General features: G+C 53.9%; 8 protein-coding genes across 8 annotated transcripts; 4 read left to right on the plus strand and 4 right to left on the minus strand.

Moving 5' to 3' along the window:
* Window positions 1-960: 960 nt before the first annotated feature.
* On the plus strand, window positions 961-2,651 carry M421DRAFT_90982 (carboxylic acid transport protein; the record flags this gene model as incomplete). Its single annotated transcript, XM_033597901.1, has 3 exons — window positions 961-1,523; window positions 1,574-1,681; window positions 1,766-2,651. The coding sequence occupies 3 exons, from the start codon at window positions 961-963 to the stop codon at window positions 2,649-2,651; spliced, it is 1,557 nt and encodes a 518-aa protein (XP_033450693.1).
* An 89-nt stretch (window positions 2,652-2,740) lies between these two features.
* M421DRAFT_418765 (S-adenosyl-L-methionine-dependent methyltransferase) lies at window positions 2,741-4,295 on the minus strand. Its single transcript, XM_033591893.1, has 2 exons — window positions 3,821-4,295; window positions 2,741-3,602 (listed from the first exon to the last, which is right to left on the minus strand). The coding sequence occupies exons 1-2, from the start codon at window positions 4,017-4,019 to the stop codon at window positions 2,959-2,961; spliced, it is 843 nt and encodes a 280-aa protein (XP_033450694.1). The 5' UTR covers window positions 4,020-4,295; the 3' UTR covers window positions 2,741-2,958.
* Window positions 4,296-4,473: 178 nt separating this feature from the next.
* M421DRAFT_58922 (uncharacterized protein) lies at window positions 4,474-5,481 on the minus strand (the record flags this gene model as incomplete). The annotated part of the gene is made up of 1 exon (XM_033595642.1): window positions 4,474-5,481. The coding sequence occupies one exon, from the start codon at window positions 5,479-5,481 to the stop codon at window positions 4,474-4,476; it is 1,008 nt and encodes a 335-aa protein (XP_033450695.1).
* A 372-nt stretch (window positions 5,482-5,853) lies between these two features.
* On the minus strand, window positions 5,854-6,288 carry M421DRAFT_58556 (uncharacterized protein; the record flags this gene model as incomplete). The annotated part of the gene is made up of 1 exon (XM_033595615.1): window positions 5,854-6,288. A coding segment is annotated over one exon (435 nt), but the record flags the coding sequence as incomplete, so codon positions are not given.
* A 672-nt stretch (window positions 6,289-6,960) lies between these two features.
* M421DRAFT_99766 (heme oxygenase-like protein) lies at window positions 6,961-8,485 on the minus strand (the record flags this gene model as incomplete). Its single annotated transcript, XM_033598799.1, has 3 exons — window positions 6,961-7,097; window positions 7,128-7,632; window positions 7,682-8,485. 3 exons carry the CDS (start codon window positions 8,483-8,485, stop codon window positions 6,961-6,963), a joined length of 1,446 nt encoding a protein of 481 aa, XP_033450697.1.
* Window positions 8,486-11,436: 2,951 nt separating this feature from the next.
* On the plus strand, window positions 11,437-12,838 carry M421DRAFT_99767 (glycoside hydrolase family 5 protein; the record flags this gene model as incomplete). The annotated part of the gene is made up of 4 exons (XM_033598800.1): window positions 11,437-11,504; window positions 11,554-11,951; window positions 12,001-12,750; window positions 12,819-12,838. The coding sequence occupies 4 exons, from the start codon at window positions 11,437-11,439 to the stop codon at window positions 12,836-12,838; spliced, it is 1,236 nt and encodes a 411-aa protein (XP_033450698.1).
* A 1,025-nt stretch (window positions 12,839-13,863) lies between these two features.
* On the plus strand, window positions 13,864-15,516 carry M421DRAFT_418770 (uncharacterized protein). The gene is made up of 2 exons (XM_033591894.1): window positions 13,864-14,270; window positions 14,324-15,516. The coding sequence occupies exons 1-2, from the start codon at window positions 14,160-14,162 to the stop codon at window positions 15,029-15,031; spliced, it is 819 nt and encodes a 272-aa protein (XP_033450699.1). The 5' UTR covers window positions 13,864-14,159; the 3' UTR covers window positions 15,032-15,516.
* A 795-nt stretch (window positions 15,517-16,311) lies between these two features.
* On the plus strand, window positions 16,312-17,382 carry M421DRAFT_58461 (uncharacterized protein; the record flags this gene model as incomplete). Its single annotated transcript, XM_033595604.1, has 2 exons — window positions 16,312-16,850; window positions 16,899-17,382. 2 exons carry the CDS (start codon window positions 16,312-16,314, stop codon window positions 17,380-17,382), a joined length of 1,023 nt encoding a protein of 340 aa, XP_033450700.1.
* Between the last annotated feature and the right edge of the window lie 411 nt (window positions 17,383-17,793).

The raw sequence follows: 17,793 nt of genomic DNA on the forward strand, positions 1-17,793 counted from the left end.
GTTATTTTTCGCTGCACGCTGAAACATTGAGGATGGCGAGCCTGCACCCAAATCAGTCACAACCTCGTGCACTCGGCCCTTCTGCACCCTGAAACCCAACCATCCAGTACTTTGGGGTAACGCCCGCTGATCGCTCACCGGTCGCGAAACACTCACGTTCACCAAACACTGCGACTCGCGACTCGTCCCTCGTTGGAAGTTCGAAGAAGCTTGACCAAGACCGCCGGTGACGACTGCCATCTCGGCCCTGCAAGCCACAAGGTCTTCGTTGGTCTTGGAGGATGTCGTAGTCATGAGCTTCGGCGCAGTGCCCAGGTGGAAACCGCTGGTGCGGGGTTGTTGCCCAGGAGCGTGGCGTTACTTGTCGGACGCTTCTCTAGGGGAGGTAGCGCGAACTGAATGCTTGACCAGCTTAGTATTGATAGAGGGACACAGGAAACCGTTGTATACGACGTGCGACAATCAACACTGCAACTCGTTCAGCGTTCGTGAGCAGGTAACATTTCAATCACACTGTGGGAATCTGGAGAAAACATGCAAACGCCGTTTTCCCCCGTGGGGACTGCAAGATCAGCGCACGCGGCCTTTCGAACCCTAACATAACTTATCGGTGCTGCACGATTCGCCCAGTGTCCCGTGGGCCGCAAGTGCACTTGCCCAAATCCAGGCTAAAAGGTTACATTCATCAACACCATAAAATCCGCCCAGCCCTTGGTATTCTTGGCCGTAAGCCACAAACCGGCACCACGAAGTGCTGTCGTGTGAATGGTTTCCAAGACTGTTGATAGTATCGCTACGAGGCAAGAATCCCCGCTAGAGAGGGATGTCGTGAGCAGGCACATATATTAGGCTGGCCGTGCCCTCCGTCTGTGACCCAGCATCTCGATCAGGCCCAGCTGTCTTACCTCAACGAGCAGCTTCTTTCCCATCTTTGTCTCAAGATCAAGCCTTTTCGACAATATGGCAACACTTCCTGGCAACAGACCTGCCGATCCTCTAGCCAAGGGCACCCTCGCAACGGCGAAGCAAGCATGGAGCGACCTCTTCAAGTGGGACCAACGTGTGGTCGTCAGGAACGAGTATGGCGAGGAGACTTGCGAGTGGCAGAAGCCTGAGCCTCTCAAAAACCCGATCAGTCTGCTCGCTCAGCTAAGCTTGAGGGATTGGGCTTACTTCCTCGTCGGTTTCCTCGCCTGGACTGCCGATGCGTTCGACTTCCACGCCCTCTCCATCCAGACCACCAAGCTGGCTGCTTACTACGAGCGAAGCAACACGTCTATCACCACCGCTATTACACTGACACTGCTCCTCCGATCTGTCGGTGCTGCCTTCTTTGGTCTGGCTGGTGACAAGTTCGGTCGCAAATGGCCTATGGTTCTCAACATGATCATTCTTGGTCTTCTTCAGATCGCGACCATCTACTGCGCTACGTTTAACCAGTTCCTGGCTGTTCGAGCTCTGTTCGGTCTGTTCATGGGTGGTGTATACGGTAACGCTATTGCGATGGCTCTCGAGAACTGCCCGTAAGTCACACCTGACTCTATTTACGCCACACTCATGCTAACTTCTGCAGGGTCAATGCCCGCGGTCTTATGTCTGGTATCCTCCAGCAGGGTTACTCCTTTGGTTACGTTCTTGCCGCTTGCGCAAACCTCGGTGTCGGTGGCGAGACGAACACATGGTGCGTAATCTCCATGGTCCCAAAGATGACAACAACCACAATTGTCATCTTCTTCTCGACATGCCATTGCTAACACATTCATAGGAAGATAGTGTTTTGGGCAGGCGCTGGATTCTCTATCGCCGTGGGACTCGTCCGAGTATGCTTCCCCGAGTCTCAGCAGTTCCTGGCGGCGAAGGAGGAGGCCAAATTGAACCCCAACCCCAAGGCGCCCGGTGCGTTCGCAAGAGAGACGAAGATGATGCTGAAGGCTGAGTGGCGCATGGTCCTCTACTGTATCTTCCTCATGACCTGGTTCAATTTCTATTCCCACACCAGCCAGGATTCGTACACCACCTTCATGAAGCAGCAGAAGCACCTCAGCTCTGCCGGTGCTACCCGTGCTTCTATCCTTATGAAGACGGGTGCATGTGTCGGCGGTACTATCCTTGGTTACACCTCACAGTGGTTCGGTCGTCGTCGCACTATCGTCTGCGCTGCTATCATGTCTGCCTTGCTCATCCCGGCTTGGATCCTGCCAACCACCGAACGCGGTCTCTCAGCATCCGGCTTCATGATTCAATTTTTCGTCCAGGGTGCCTGGGGTGTTATTCCCATTCATCTTAACGAGCTGTCGCCCCCTGCTTTCCGCTCGTCGTTCGTTGGTCTTACCTACCAGCTCGGAAACATGATCTCCTCGCCTTCCGCTCAGATTGTCAATGCTGCTGCTGAGGCCATGCACATCACGACCCACGGAGGCAAGAGCTCTCCCGCCTATGGACCTGTTATGGGTGTTGCGACTGCTATCATCGCCATTGGTATTGCAGTCACTACTGCCCTGGGTCCTGAGAAGAAGGGTCGCCACTTTGAGCAGGCAGGCCCCATTGGTTCCAACGTCGAGCCCGTCAAGGACATCGAGACTGGCAGCATTGACGAGAAGTATGGAACTCACGCTGTTGAAATTGTCGACAACAAGGAGACTAAGGCTTGAATTCCATATCGAGAACTCGCCCTGGCAGCCCGGGTCGCGGAGCTACGATAAGGACAACATGCAAATGAGGAGAGATAGAGGATCTATGATACGAAAAGTACGAATGAGTTATGAATCTATATCATATTTACATCACACTTGAGCCTCGTCGCTTTGGCTCTGTGCTCACAAACTGTTCGCACCCAATTCCTGCCTTCACACTGACCTCAGACCAGCCAGCAAACTTATGTCGGTACGGTGCAAGCTTAGTGCAGATATTACCTTCTGATTGGTTGGCGATCAAGACACCTTCAACGGATCGAGATCACTATCCGGTCCGCGTCGCTTCAAGCATAGCAAAAGTCGGTCTCGCCAGCCACTCCTCCCAGTACCCAGTCTCCTTCCTCTCATCATCCGGCATAACGGACTCTCTCCACCTGATCCTCAAACCCGCCTCCTTTGCGCACCTCTCATAAACTTCCTTCCTGAACTGGAAACAATCGAACTCGAATCCGGCCTTGCTGACCTTGACTTTCGCCTTGATGCCTACAACCTCGCCGCTATCAGGCGCGATGTACGCCGCATCGAGGACCAGAATATCGAGGCCATAGAAGTCCAGCTTCTGAATTGACATGTTCGGATCATGCGCATCAGTCGTCAAGCCAATGAATTTTCCCCCGGGAGCCATCTGCGATTCAATGACATGGAACATACTGATTAATTCGCGCTCGCTGCCGGCGTAGTTGAGAAACCATGCTGAGAAGACCAGGTCGAATGTGCCGTTGTCTGATGCTGGAAGTGAGTCAAGGACGCTGCAGTCTGCGACGCCGAAACGTAAGTTCGGGTATTGCGAGGGAGGGTAGGTGGTGAGGGCACCGGAGATCATAGTTGGAGAGATATCGTAGCCGGTGACGCTTGTGGCGCTGAGGGTGGAAATAAGGTGGGTATACTTGCCTGTACCGCAGGCTAGGTCTGTAAATGTCAGTAAGATCCGACTGCAATAGATCCGCACGTCGCATGTCAACTACTGACTATTGAGCGAAAATATGAACGATGAAGCAACACCGTGGATCGACATGTATAAAGGGAAAACGAATCTGTTATCATGAAAGGAGGCCATCATGATTTCTCACAATACCGGTACTCAACTAACGTACTTGAAGTAAGGACAGGCATAAGTTATAACATACCAAGGCATTTCTTCCCTTCCACCACATCCCCCAGCGCGCTCAGTATACTCGGTAACTCGGGCTCCGCAGCAGGTAATGTCTTAATTTCCAGATATCTCGTCCCGATCCCGTCATACTGCGTATTCTGCGTGCTCTCATCCATCGCCCTTCCGTCCTTCCCACCAGCCCCGCCATCCCGTTCGTCCTCAGTCGCGACCATAACCCTGCTGTTCGTTGCTCCTATGAGTCGTCACTTGACAAAATAGACCCTAAATCGAGTCGTGCGAACGATCCGCGAACGCCACGAGATGGTTCTTTGATATATGTAGGATAGAGTTTGGGGCTTGCACCGGGGATACCCCGCTCTCGGTTCTCAAGAATACTGCCGCAGTAAGGCCGATGCCTGGTTGTTCCACGTTATCCGCGTGGTTGTCTGGGTGGCTGACAAGCGTGGATAGCGTGCAGTAGCGAGGCTTGGTGGGCTTGGTTGTTCATGCGTTTGATGAAGTGGGAAGGGGGGTTGGTGCGGCGAAAGTGTGATGGGTCGTAATATTTTATCATTGACATCTTGGACGAACACAGTTGCCGTATCATGATCCGATTTTGCTGCGATCGATTGGAAAGTATGTGTAGACCTATTCGGGAGATGTATCTGAGGATGTTGTCATATTCAACTATCTCAGGTGAATTGACACTGGTACGTCCCCTTCCCTTCGCAAAACCTCTCCGTCCATGAAGCCATCTAAATAACATTCTCCAATCAACTTGCAGATTCTCACCGGTGCCTCAGCTGTATCAACAGCATCAACGAGCGGACGAAGCACGAATGGCACCTTCCCTCCGGCAAGAACCCATACTTCGTCTCCAGGTCGTGCATGCGGAAAACACAACCCCATATCATTGCTCTTCGTGCTGAAGAAAGTCCGCCCAGACATGGCAGACCAAAACGCGAAGATATAAGGAGTGATAAGTGGCTCTTGTCCTTGGTCGACGGAGTTCTTGACTGTTGTGAACCACGATGACAGAGCAACTCGTGACGATTTCGGTATTCTTGCGTACTTATCGTCGTGATCCACAAAGGCGTCCGCCGTGATGGTGCGCCAGAATCGCTCCTGCACTGCCCCGGGCGTGCAGTCACCATCAAAGATTGAGAAACCTGCCATCTCAGCCCAAGCTTGCACACCTGGTAAAACACCCTGGGGATGAGTCCAGTCCTGGTACTCAATCACAGAGCCTATGCGATCGATGCTGCCGATGAATGTCCCTGATAGGCAGAGAGTGTCCTCATCAATGATCTTTACCTCGCTTTTCGTGTCCCCAGCGGCGCAGTACAAGCTATACTTGCCGTAGCGATTGCGTTCGTTACTTGCTTTGACAGGGTGTAGAGGTGCTGCAAAATTCCGTACCCATGACGCGAGCTGGTAGCAATCCGACCCGAGGCCGCTACCCGTCAAATAGCACAGATCTCCTTCGGATTGCGATATAGCGACTTGCGTGATCTGCCTGTAAAGATCGCCCACGGGTATGGAGTAGTCCGGTCGTATCTTGAGGGATGGCGTGCTTCTTCCAAGCAGTGCTAAAAGGCCGTATACTTTGTCTCTTGGATCCTTGCAGAGCTTGTGTCTGAGGGACCGGATGGTATCGTCAAAACCTATTGACTCGGATCGCGACAAGAACAACATATGATCGGCGATATAAGTGTATTTTGCAGGCATAGAATTTGAGATGCCTTTGCAGCATCCTGAATTGTGATGGCTATGATTTTCTCTGGCTTGCAGAAAGTTAGACCAAGGTATCCGCCACGATCCCATGCGCACGATAGCTTTGGGACACAGCGCTACCTCTTGAATGCACCAGAGTCTCTCCCACCACGGTCTTGAGATACAGTCGATGAAGAGATTGTACATATCTCGATAAGTTGGATTGTCGTGATACACCCACTGTTCTGTGTCTTTCGTGCGCGAGAAGCCTGGTAGATCATAAAAATGCTTGTCGTGGTACCAGTGGAGTATCATTTCGAATGGGTTTCGGTCGCCGAACGACGAATTTGTCGGCCCTAGCCATATGTGCATCGAAGAGCACCGCTGGTAAATCGTCCCCATATTCTCCACCTGTACGGCACGTTCCTCGAGGTTGGCTTGATCGATGCATATTGCGTCTGTCCACAAAGCTAGTACCGGTAGGTCTTCGGCGCGGTGCAGTTGTGTGCGAAGTTGCTTGAGGCACAGTTCTAGACTGCTGGGTATCTCCAACTTTACGCCATCAACGTCGATTGCCTTCGTGTCATTTGAATCCCCCCACGCGTACGATATTGTCTCGTATGCAGGGGGCTCGCACAGAGGATGTATCGTAAGCTGACATCGAATATGGTCCGAAAACTGGTCTGGTAACAGGGTGATGAGCCGGAATTCCTCCAACTGGCGTTCAGAAATGCCTGCGAGAGGCGAGTAACAAGAAGCGCTATGTGGACCTGAGCCTGCATCTGTCATCTTCGGTATGCACAGGAGCGATGAAGGGAACGGTCGGTGAGGTTCACCGAGCCCCGCCACGAGAAACTGCCGTAGAAGAGCCGATGTCCAAGAGATCCGTCTCTCAGCAGCGTCAGCGCTCACAGCCCAGTAATGGAATGATCTATAAAAGTGGTACATGCAGAATAAAGAAGAGTGTCCCGCGGCTTGCGCATTACTGCTAGGCAACTATAAGCTGTAATGCGGACTCACAGTTCAGCTCATTTTCAAGTTGCTAACGCCGTGTAGTTACAACCCGACCTCTTGACTGAGCGGAAGTCACGAGACCGCCCTATCCGCTGGAAGCGGCCACTACCGTCTCGTACCTTTCATAGCCAAAAAGATGTAGAGAGTATAGCGGCAAAGCGTTGGACGGTGCGTAACCAGTTCTTGCGTCAGGCGCGAAAGGCCGACGGTCTCAGGAAGCTGGTTGCTGGCGGTGCACGCCACTTTGCCGGATGCTCGACTGTGCTTGGTGTAGCCGCTCGAGCTCCGCACAATGAACATGACTACAAGGTTGGTTACTGAATCGACAGAAGGAGTTGCTCTGGGGCATTTCTGGCAGATTCGACTGGGCGTTCATCGGTTGCGTATCGGATAGCTGGGGATGGGGGATTGCCTCGTTCTCCGATGCAGACTCTGTCGAATATCAGATCACGGACCTAATCCTTCAAGCCCGCTGTTGGCGAATATGGAGTTGTTCCTACCGTCATCGTTGCCAGGTGTGCCATCATCGTCGTTCATTACAGTGGCACTCATGCCTTGGCCGCTCATGTTCTGATTGTTCATGCCTTGTGAACCCATCATAGGACCGCTCATACTTGCTCTGTTCATCTGCAAGCCCAACTGTCCGTTCATGTTGTTCCTGCCCATGCTGTTGTTCATGGCGTTGCTGTTTATACGGCTAGCATTGATGGGACCACTGTTCGTATTCTGGTTGCGCATATCGTTATTGCTCATCGAGGTGTTGCGCATGCCGTTGTCGAGGCCAGCGCCCATAGGTCCTATATGCTCGGGCCCACCGAGCTGTGCGCCTTCATCCTCTTCGCCCATCCCATCCACCTCCGGCCAGAAGCGTTGCTCCAACCAACATATCTGACGGAAGATCTCGTCGCAGCGCAGCATCTCCTCCTTGCCATCGCGAGCTGTAGTAGTATTCGCAAGTTCGTCAACGAGCGCACGTGTGGCGTCTACGAACTTGTTGAACGCTGGTGATGTCCAGTTCGGGATCAGGGCCTGGTGAAGGGCCACGATGTGGTTGTCGTTGCTGGGCGTCGAGAGGGAGGTGCTGAAGGAAGATGCGTACTGCCAGGCAGAGCGATAGCACTATGTTGTCAGCGCACGAGATCGCAGTGAGTGTGGTTGGTAGGCTTACATGCTCGGTGCCCCATAGAACGACCATGCCTTCGAGAAGGGAGGCACTTGAGCTGCTAGCGCTTACGAACAGATCCAACAGGGCGCGTGTGATGGGTGAAGGAGGCTCATTGCCAAGCGCAAGGCCATACTTAGTAGCAGTGATTTCAAAAAACTGCATCTCGCGGCGCATGTTGTTTAGAGCTGAGATCAACAGGTCCATGGTTCTATACATAGGGTGAAACTGTGAGTTCTGCGTTTGCGGTAACCTGATCTTTGCAAGCAGTTGCCCTACGAAGCGTATGTACCCTCTCGAGTAGTGTCCATCTTGTACCAGCCATTGTGACAAGGGGTCCGCAGCGAGCGAGCCACAGCCAGCATGGGAGAGGAAAGGCTGTTGTGTCGCCTGCACAAACGGCCCAGCGCACGTTGTGAGGAGGTGGCCCGTCAAGGAGGGTGCGGAGTGCTGCTGCATAGGGTTCGGCGCAATGGGCTGGCCATCACGAGCGCGTTTCGTATTGGGACCACGACGGCGTATCTGAAGATTTGGGTTTGGCTGCTGACCGTTCAATATGGCACTTGGTGCTTGCGACATGGTAGAGTCGACCATAGACTGGCTGCTCTGGTTCGCGATCATGTGTGCTTGCGCTTCTGGAGAGTTGAGGTAGGCTTGACACTCCTGGAGATGTTCGATCTGCCTGGTCGTGTTCTTCGCTCTCACGAACCCGCAGTGCTGACATCTGACCCTATTGCATTTCGAAGGTGTGTCCGCATCTTGGAACTCTACAAAAGCACGGCGAATGTCAGGGTTCGCGTGTCGACCCATTGCAGCTGGTGCGGAAGGCGCGATGAGGCACTGCCGTGGCGGTCAGCATGCCGGACGGCATGAGCGTTGAGACACGCTGCTTCTGCGGGCGCAATGATGGTGATTGTGCAAAGGAGCCAGCGGAGTGGATCTCACCTCGAGTAAGCTGTCTTGATGGCTGCGTATCGTATGGTATCGTTGGTGCGCGTTGGAATGCGGTCCGGCGTTCTTACCCGCAAACTATATGACTAAGCTCAGCTCTTTCCATTCTGGTCGCCCTCAATAATAACAGCAGCCAAAGCGCGACTGCATTGCAGAAAGCCGAGACAGCGAGCTGCGTTCACAGTCCGTCGCTGTGTAATTGCATCTCGAGTTCACCATTGTAGGAATCTCGCGACTTTACATGCACTCGTGGTGGCCTCAATCGCAGGCGGAACCTTGCGAGGGTTCCTTTCTGGGCTGTTAAGTAACCGCGTTCTGTTCAAGTGGCAAGACCCTGAAATGTTTCGAGGCCACAACGGTATTCTTTGCACATGTTTCATCAGCAGCATTTTGACAACTGCCTTTAGATTGCTCTACTCGTATCTTTCTGTCTCAACATCCTTAGCTTGTCCGATTCATAGTTTCTGAACTTGTATACTGAAGAAATCGGCCTTCTTCCTGAAGTCATGAAGGTGCGACCGGTTGAAATAAGGATATGGCCGTACATCTTTGCATCTGCTCCACTCACAATCTGGGATTGCTTGGTCGTATCGTCAATCACTGTGCAATCACTGTGGTACTTGCGCTTGTACCCTCAATACCTCAATGTCTTGTCTCACCTCGATAATGCCACGATCTGGAGCTAGGCGATGGTCACGTTCTGTTTCTCAGGGACATTGCATCCTGTGCCATGCAATTCCGCGGAAAGGTTATGTAGAGTGTCACTCTGCTGCATTGCAGCCTCATCCATCATCGTCTGATGGATCAAAGCCGCCTACACCGCCCGGCTTGCAGCCACGGCAGGACATCTCCAAAGTCACGAAAACGACGATCTTACTGGTCAAGCACCTTGCAGTCCCCGACTTACCCAAGACTACCCCACAAGACACCAAGATGACGATTCAGCAGATCAGGCATGGGTTTGTGACCTTGGGCTTCGCCAAAAAGGCAAGTTTGTGGGTGCTGGCGCCAAGCTACGAGCGCACCAATGGAAACGTTCTCACGATGCTTTCGGGAGGATTCTCAGCTGGCAATTACATCGTCTTGAGTAAGTCTTGATTGAACAAGGTTTGTAAGGCGCGTGGCGTGCCCGACTCATGTTTGCAAAGCCTCAGCCGGCGCACTGGGACCCTGTTGCACCACCGACATCATCATCTTCAAGCCGCAACGAGCGAGCTGAACTTAATATACAGCCATGTACTGAGATACACTTGCATCGATAATGGAAAACAGCAGAAAAGACGCTCAGATCGATGCCCCTTCGCGAAGAGAGGCATACCTTGCGAAATGCGATGCCGCGCACTCGTCATACTTGCCATGTACCCGGAAGTCACTTGCCCTCTGCCCAAGGCCCGTGGTACATGACACTACTGCGCGATACAACATACCATCACATGGAGCTCCGCATTGATGTTCACGATATTTGCCTCCAGGCGTTTCAAGCGCGGCGATTCGCTCGTATTGCGGGAATAACGGCCTCCATCGCTGCAGGTAGCAGATCGTGAGGCTTGGCCTACAGCGATGGCGGGGTACAATTCCGACCGCGCTCCGAGTCGCAGTCCTTGAGCTGAAAAGTGTCAGATCAGCGACAGTGCTTTAAACTTGCCACCACAGCTGATCCCAAGGCTTGGGTCAGGCTGGTTGATGACTGTGCTAATCGACAGGTTGGATGGGCCGGCAGATGTCCCTTGTCCATTTCTGCCAGGCCATTGGTCAGCGGGCCTGGTGACTGGTAAACTTGCGCTGGCTTGCAGTGATTTGGACAGGAGATGAGGATCATCATGCACGTTGCTGCGCTTGATGAGAAATGGTTTGATGACCGAAGTTGGGGAGCTGGAGCAAGCTCCCCCGCATTCCTAAGTCTGACTTCATTCGAGCGGACAGGACGGACTCCGAGTGCTGAGGTGCTGTATTCAGAGGTACATCGTAAGCTACAGCCGCATGTCGAAGGTACCACACCAGCAACAGAGTACATACAGCAACGGGCAGAGAAGATTGCGATGTTCTCTCGTGTGCAGACGAACATTCTGGAAGCGCTCGATGTTAACGTGCACATCTCTCGAAGTTCCAGAACAACATCCACCGCTCTCCACGACGGCCCAAGATCTCCATCCACTTTCGGCCGCGTGAGCAGGGTTCCTGGAGTTGATTCGTCGCCTGTGCATCACCACTTTCTCTTTGAGTCCCGCTTCGCCGATCGCGCCGTCATCGCTTGAAGAACGTCACCAATCAGCTCTGCGTACCTGACTGTGTCCTCAACTCGTGCCAGTGTAACACCACATCTAAACCCTGCGCTCACCGACTCCAGGGGGACGATCACAGTCCAAAAAGCTGTAAAATCAGGGTTAGAGCTTGTGCAGTGTTTCCCGCCGGTGCGTCACCTCCGAGGAAAGCAATTCAAGCGGGCGTTTGATAGGTCGGGTATTGGAGCTCCATCCTGGAAGCTCATCCCTGGCGGAGCTTTGTTGGCAGAACTCTGAGCTTTCGGCGATCCTGCTCTCCATACCCAGGAGACATGTGTTCGTTGTCGTGGCGGATGACGGGTGAGAGATTCCAGCTCCGCACCAGGTGGACCTTCGGATTTACATGTGGGTTGGAGGGGTTTGGGGTTTAAAGTCGTGCATGTCCCCGGGTTGATGGTGCGCAAAACGTGGATGCACATTCTTGAGTTGCTCAAGTAATACCTTACCCTACTTGCATGCTTCGATCCACTAAGCTGGACACAATCGTCACATTACTACTTTGAGTAACAGTATACTGGAAACCACAGCATGGTTGGTCACTGGAGCACAGCGTTTGCTGTTAGCCTTCTTGCACTTGGCTCAAGTGCCTCCCCATTGTATGTAACGCTGATGCTTCTAGAATGACGGTAGCTCACACTTGCACAGAGAAAAAGAGAAACTCGCCAAGCGCGCGCCACCCTTTAACTACAATGGCGAGAAAGTTCGTGGCGTAAATACAGGTGGTTGGTTCGTCCTTGAGCCCTGGATCACCCCAAGCATCTTTGAGGGCAATGCGGCGAAGGATGAGTGGACATTTACAGAGATTCTTGGCAAGGATGCTGCGAGGTCAAGACTGCAGGCTCATTGGAACTCCTGGATCACACAGGACGACTTCAACCAGATGGCCAAGGCAGGGTTGAACCATGTGCGCATCCCAATTGGGTACTGGAGCGTGATCGCCCGAGATGGCGAGCCGTATGTACAAGGAGCGTATGACAAGCTCGGTGACGCTCTTAACTGGGCGAGCGGCGCTGGATTGAAGGTTATGATTGACCTACACGGCGGTAAGTTGATACGCGCTCGGACTGACAAGCATCTGCTGATGAGTTGTAGCTCCTGAGTCGCAGAACGGCTTCGACAACTCAGGCAAGTACGGCAATGTCGGCTGGACACAAGGCGACTCCATAGACCACACCATCAAAGTCCTCAACAAGATCCGCGACGACCATGCCTCGCACCCTGCCGTCTCATCGATCCAGCTCTTGAACGAGCCTCTTGGCCCGAACCTCGACATGAACACAGTCCGCCAGTTTTATATGGACGGCTGGGGTAACCTGAAAGATTCCAACGTTGCTGTTGCTTTCCACGATGCCTTCATGGGTGTCACATCCTGGAACGACTGGGGTGCTGGCATGTGGAACTTGCTCCTCGACACCCACCACTACGAAATCTTCACGCTCGACGCGGTCGCCATGAACATCGATGACCACATCAAGACCGCTTGCGCCTTCGGTAACCAGATGGCCAGTACTAACAAGTGGACGATCAGCGGCGAGTGGACTGGCGGTATCACCGACTGCGCAAAGTGGCTGAATGGCAAAGACAAGGGCGCGCGCTACGATGGTTCTTTCGGTGGCGGCTCCAAGATTGGTGATTGCACTGGCAAGTCGACTGGCAGTGTCGCTGGTCTGTCCGAAGCCGACAAGTCCAATATTGGGCGGTTTATCGAGGCTCAGCTCGACGCGTACGAGAAGGCCACTGGATGGATCTTTTGGACGTGGAAAACCGAGGGCGCTCCAGAGTGGGATATGCAAGACTTGCTTGCCAATGGCATCTTCCCGCAGCCGTTAACAGCTCGAAAATGTAAGTGCCCTTCCCAAAAAAATGCCTCAGGCAGGTGACACTCTCGCATGGGTACTGATATCTCACAGACCCTGGCCAATGCGGCTGAGCATATTCATGCTAAGGTAGTCCATCGAGCCCGAAACGAATATGGACCCTGCTCTTGTTGTTTAACCATTTCACGCTCGCTCCGCAATCCGAACCCCCTTCGCCAATTTCGTCGTGAGTTCTGATGTCATAAGTTCTGTTTCGAAGATACCCGATTGCATTCGCTCGCTAGATAAGACTTGAGAAAATTGTGCAGGTTGTCACGTGTTGGGACCTTGTTAAATAAGGCCGGACGTTTATCGGTTGCACACGCGGCGGCGCACGCAGTCATGTGTGCGATGAAATAAGTCAATATTGTGTCGTCCGAGATACCTTGTGATTTGTGATGAATGCGATGACATTCTTGTGACACCAAGAACGGTGACTTGCAATAATGAGATGCGGCCAATGGCTTTGCTGCGGCTAGGCAACGGGCAGGCGCATTTTAGAACCTTGGAACTGTTCATTTATCTGCTGATACGGGCCGACAAGCACGCGTTGGGCTCACAATCATAACCAACGGTGGCAAGCATCGTGCCGCGAACGTCTAGAATCTGGAGGATGCGGAACCCTGGAGGCATTCGCGGGTGGAATTCGCGGTGAGCAGCGCAATGAATCCTCTTTTCGTGCGACGCCTGGCTGCCTGGAAGCATCACCACTGACCCTGCGCCCACGTCGGGTTGTAAGGCTTGAACACGGCATCGCGTCTCACCGTGACGCGAATCCGGAGAACTGTCGTATCCTGTTACATCGTAATTTGGCGACTACGAATATCCTTGCAATTCACGGGCATCTGGAGCGCAGCACGGAGGCCTTCAGCGCACAATTCTTCCCAGCTGCTGCCAGCATGACAACGCAACCATCATGCGCTGCCACTTTGTTCTTTCAGCGGCGGCGTTCGAGAATTCAGGCCTCCTTCGCGCAATTTCACCAAGAATAGCTCCAGCCGAGATGGCTTTATGGACGAGAGCGACGCCAATCATAGTCGCAGATTCAGCCAGCAACCCCTTAAGCTAACGTCTGTTTTGAGCTTAACGTGATGAACAAGAGCGGACGCGCGCCAGCATTAGCCAGGAACACCCCCATATATAACAAATTAGCTCATACCAAGCCGCGCCTTACCACAAGCGTCACCCCTGCGAAATCCGGTGAGCACTCAATATAACCAAGGCTGCGCCCGGCAGCATCTGTTTCGCTTTCGTCTCTATCGCCAACTCCGACCTTGAGGAATCTGTTCCTTGCCGCTCTTTAAAGCACACCGTCACTCTTTCAACCTCAAACAACCAGTACACTCACTACCTTAATCGTCGCTTTACGCACGTTAATCAAATAATACCGACAACATGTTCACCAAGGCCTCCGTCGTTGCTATCTTCGCCAGCATTGCCGCTGCGCAGCTCCATGCCCCTGTTGGCGAGCCTTCTGGCAACCCCATCACTCGTCCTCTGAACGAGGTAAGCATCGAGCACAGCGAATACAACATGTACGACAGTGACTGACTACTCAGGTTGTCCCTGCTTGCAAGGCCTTCACCATCACTTGGCAGCCGACCACCACCAACACGGTGTCTCTGCTCCTCCTCCGTGGACCTTCCACCAACGTTGTCCCCATCCAGACTCTTGTTGAGGGTATCAACAACTCCGGCTCCTTCGTCTGGACCCCTGCCTCCACCCTCGAGGCAGACACCACCCACTACGGACTCCAGCTGATCGACGACGTCAACGGCCAGTACCAGTACTCCACCCAGTTCGGTATCTCCAAGGCCGACTGCGCCGTCGTTGTCTCCTCCTCCAGCTCTGCTGCTCCCGTCGCTAGCTCCACCCCCGCTGGCCACCCCGTTGCCTCTTCCAGCCCTGCTGGCTACCCCGTTGCCTCTTCCAGCCCTGCCGGCTACCCCGTCAAGTCCAGCCCTGCTGGCTACCCCGTTGCTTCGTCGTCGGTCGTAAAGTCGTCCCCCGTTGCTCCATACCCCACCACCGTCAAGACCGTCGCCACCTCCAGCGCCTACGTCGCCGGCACCGGTGCTCCTGCCCACAACTCCACCATCATGCCCACCGGCTCGATGACCGTTCCCAGCTCTCTGCGCCCCTCTGCCACCGGCGCCGGCAACGGCACCAGCTCAGCCACTCTCCCCGAGTCTACCGGTGCTGCCGGCTCCATCAAGGCTGGTCTCAGCCTTGTCGGTGCTGCCGCCCTTGCCGCGCTCATGCTCTAAGTTACTGGCCCCTTCAGGTTTTGTGCTTTCAAAAATTGCATTAGAGCTAATTGGGATGTCAATAATGTCATGATGCTGCGTTCCGTTTGCTTTCCTTTCTAAGATACTCCTGGTATTTATTAGGGTATACACCGCTTCTTGTCCTTTATTTTCGACCCATGCTGGCTGGGTTGTGTAGATAGTCAATGCCATCTGCACTGCATATGATCCAACGTTCTGGCCCTCGTCGCATCATGTTGTGATCTACGTCTTGAACGCTCTGACCGTTTGCATTGACCTGACCGTTGTTGATGTTGAGTCGTACGTCGTCGGGACCCTGACACCGCTGGACCCTTGGTCGCAATTGTTTGCGTCCGCATTCCACAACAGATGCCACAACAACGCTGCTGCAGCACATTCCTGCCCCACAATGTCGTCAGTCACCGTCCGCATGCGAATCCATGTGACGATCCCTGCATGTCTGCTGTTGTCGGCTGCCACAAGCGTACTACCAGTGGTGTTCTTCTAGAATGACTGAAGAAGCCTTCTAGCATGCAGAATATTCACTACCCTGGGCATTGCCCGTGTGTCTTCGTCATGGCGCCCGGTCGGTTGCACGATGATGGATATCTGCCTCTCGAATGGGCTGCGAGAGCTGTTAACACGTCCATCGTAGCAGCCCCATGGAATCGAGGCCACGCGTCTGCACCCCGTCACCCGGATCACGAGTCGACCGTTTCTCACTTCTGTTCACTGATCACATCCTCACATGGCTGTCATTGTCATTGGTATACTCAAAATGATCGGAGTGTCTTGCAATTTTGTTGCCTTCGTCTGTGGTTGCGAGTCCTTTGCTGAAGGTTAGCCAAGCAAACAACTGCCCATAGGACAAAATAGATTGCATGGAAGCCTATACATAGGTGTGGAGGTCACCAAAGGTAGCCATCGGTATTTCTACAGCCTGCAAGACCTTCTAGAGGATGCAGTCTGTGCAGTCCCATGTCCAGCTCCGTCTGCGACATGGAAGGCAATGAGCGGTTCTGGCGACAGTTGCCACTTTCGTCTATGAGACTCAATATCAACAAAAAGAATGCATCGCATCTCAAACTTATAAACAGATATCGAGTCACAGTCATGGCACGAGATGTGCTGAGATTCACGGCGCAGACAATTCGTCCGCTCTCGCCCTCGGCGTTAAGGAGCTTGGGCAATTTCTGGCGCCTTCCACGATCCGGGACGTCATCAAATACCCTCGAACCTCCGCCTCAGAGTGCCCTCCATCCCACAGCACATCCACAACCATGGCGTTCCTCTTACGGCGGCCCTTCGCCATCCCAGCAACCATCAAGCAGTCCGTGACAAGGACATCGCAGCTCTCAGTGCGCGCCCTCCACAACACGCCACTGAAGCAGCACCCGCACTTGTTCAAGTCGAAAGCACCCACACTCACCACCGCCACCAATGTCTCCAAGTTCCAGTCCGCATTCCGTCGCTCGTACCAGCAGCAGGCCATCAGCAACCCGCTCGCGCAGGGCGATGCGCGACAGCGCCTTCTCTACGGCGCTGGCATCTTCGGCGCAACCCTGCTAGGCATCAACCTGATCTTCAACCGCGAGACACGCGAGGATGGCGGCATGCCGCCTTTCGAGCGCGCCTACCTCAACGACACATTCCTGCACACTGGCCTGGGTATCGGAATCATTGGCATCGCCGCGCGCGCCATGCACATGAATGGCTGGTCGTTCAGACTCATGGCCGCCAACCCGTGGCTGGTCATGGGCGTTGGTCTCGCTGCTAGCATTGGAACCATGTACGGCACCATGGCTACCAACCCTCAGAAGTAGGTACGACTGTGTGCAAGTCAAAGGTCAAGCACTAACAGCTGCAGCTACGCTCAGAAGTACGCACTGTGGACCGCCTTCAACGTCACTCAAGCCGCGCTCCTCGCACCGCTCTTCTTCATGCACCCCGCTATCCTCGCTCGCGCCGGTCTCTACACCGCCGGTCTGATGGGCTCGCTCGCATTCGTCGGCGCCACGGCCAAGACTGACAAGTACATGTACCTGGGCGGCCCGCTGCTGGCGGGCGTCGCCATCGTCGCGCTGTCCGGTCTGGCGCCCATGGTGATTCCCGCCACGGCCGCGCGCACACTGATGTGGAGCGAGAACATCTGGCTGTACGGCGGCCTCGCGGTTTTCGGCGGTTTCACACTGTACGACGTGCAGAAGATCCTGCACCATGCGCGCCAGGCAGAGCAGGGTCTCAGGCCCAAGGATCCGGTCAACGAGTCCATCCACCTCGAGCTGGACTTCATCAACATCTTCGTCAGGATGGTGCAGATCCTAGCCATGCAGCAGAGCAGGAGGAAGTAAGCGCAGCAGAGACGGGGGGGGGATGCACGACAGAGTGCTGCAAAAGGGTCCGTAGTAGCAGATGGCGCATTCATTGCACCGTCTGGATAATAAATATATCAGCTTATCAGCATATTGATAGCGCACAATGTAAAATACTCTCTTGTTCACGCCACACATTTCCACGTCGTCGAACGTTATTCCACCCATTGCACTGGTGCCGCGTATCGCTCAATCATCCACTTGTCACTCCTCACTCCTCACTCCTCACTCCTCACTCCTCACTCCTCACTCCTCACTCCTCACTCCTCAGTACCTCCAGCAGCCACACGCCCCTCCACACTCGCTCAGCCACGCAACGATCCGCAGACGTCCTCGTGGTGCCGAAGTGCATATTCCGCAAGCGCCTGCTTGGGTCTCGGGAGATGCTTG

The sequence above is a fragment of the Didymella exigua genome (genome assembly GCF_010094145.1).
Source record: "Didymella exigua CBS 183.55 unplaced genomic scaffold M421scaffold_8, whole genome shotgun sequence".
In the NCBI taxonomy this organism is placed as follows: Eukaryota; Fungi; Ascomycota; class Dothideomycetes; order Pleosporales; family Didymellaceae; genus Didymella; species Didymella exigua.

Bases quoted from the DNA above. Each gene is read 5' to 3' on its own strand.
- M421DRAFT_418770 (XM_033591894.1), top strand. From the start codon at position 14,160: ATGTTCACCAAGGCCTCCGTCGTTGCTATCTTCGCCAGCATTGCCGCT. The intron at 14,271-14,323 runs GTAAGCATCGAG...CTGACTACTCAG, and splicing joins TCACTCGTCCTCTGAACGAG to GTTGTCCCTGCTTGCAAGGC.
- M421DRAFT_418765 (XM_033591893.1), bottom strand. From the start codon at position 4,019: ATGGTCGCGACTGAGGACGAACGGGATGGCGGGGCTGGTGGGAAGGAC. The intron at 3,603-3,820 runs GTATGTTATAAC...TGACATTTACAG, and splicing joins GGAAGGGAAGAAATGCCTTG to ACCTAGCCTGCGGTACAGGC.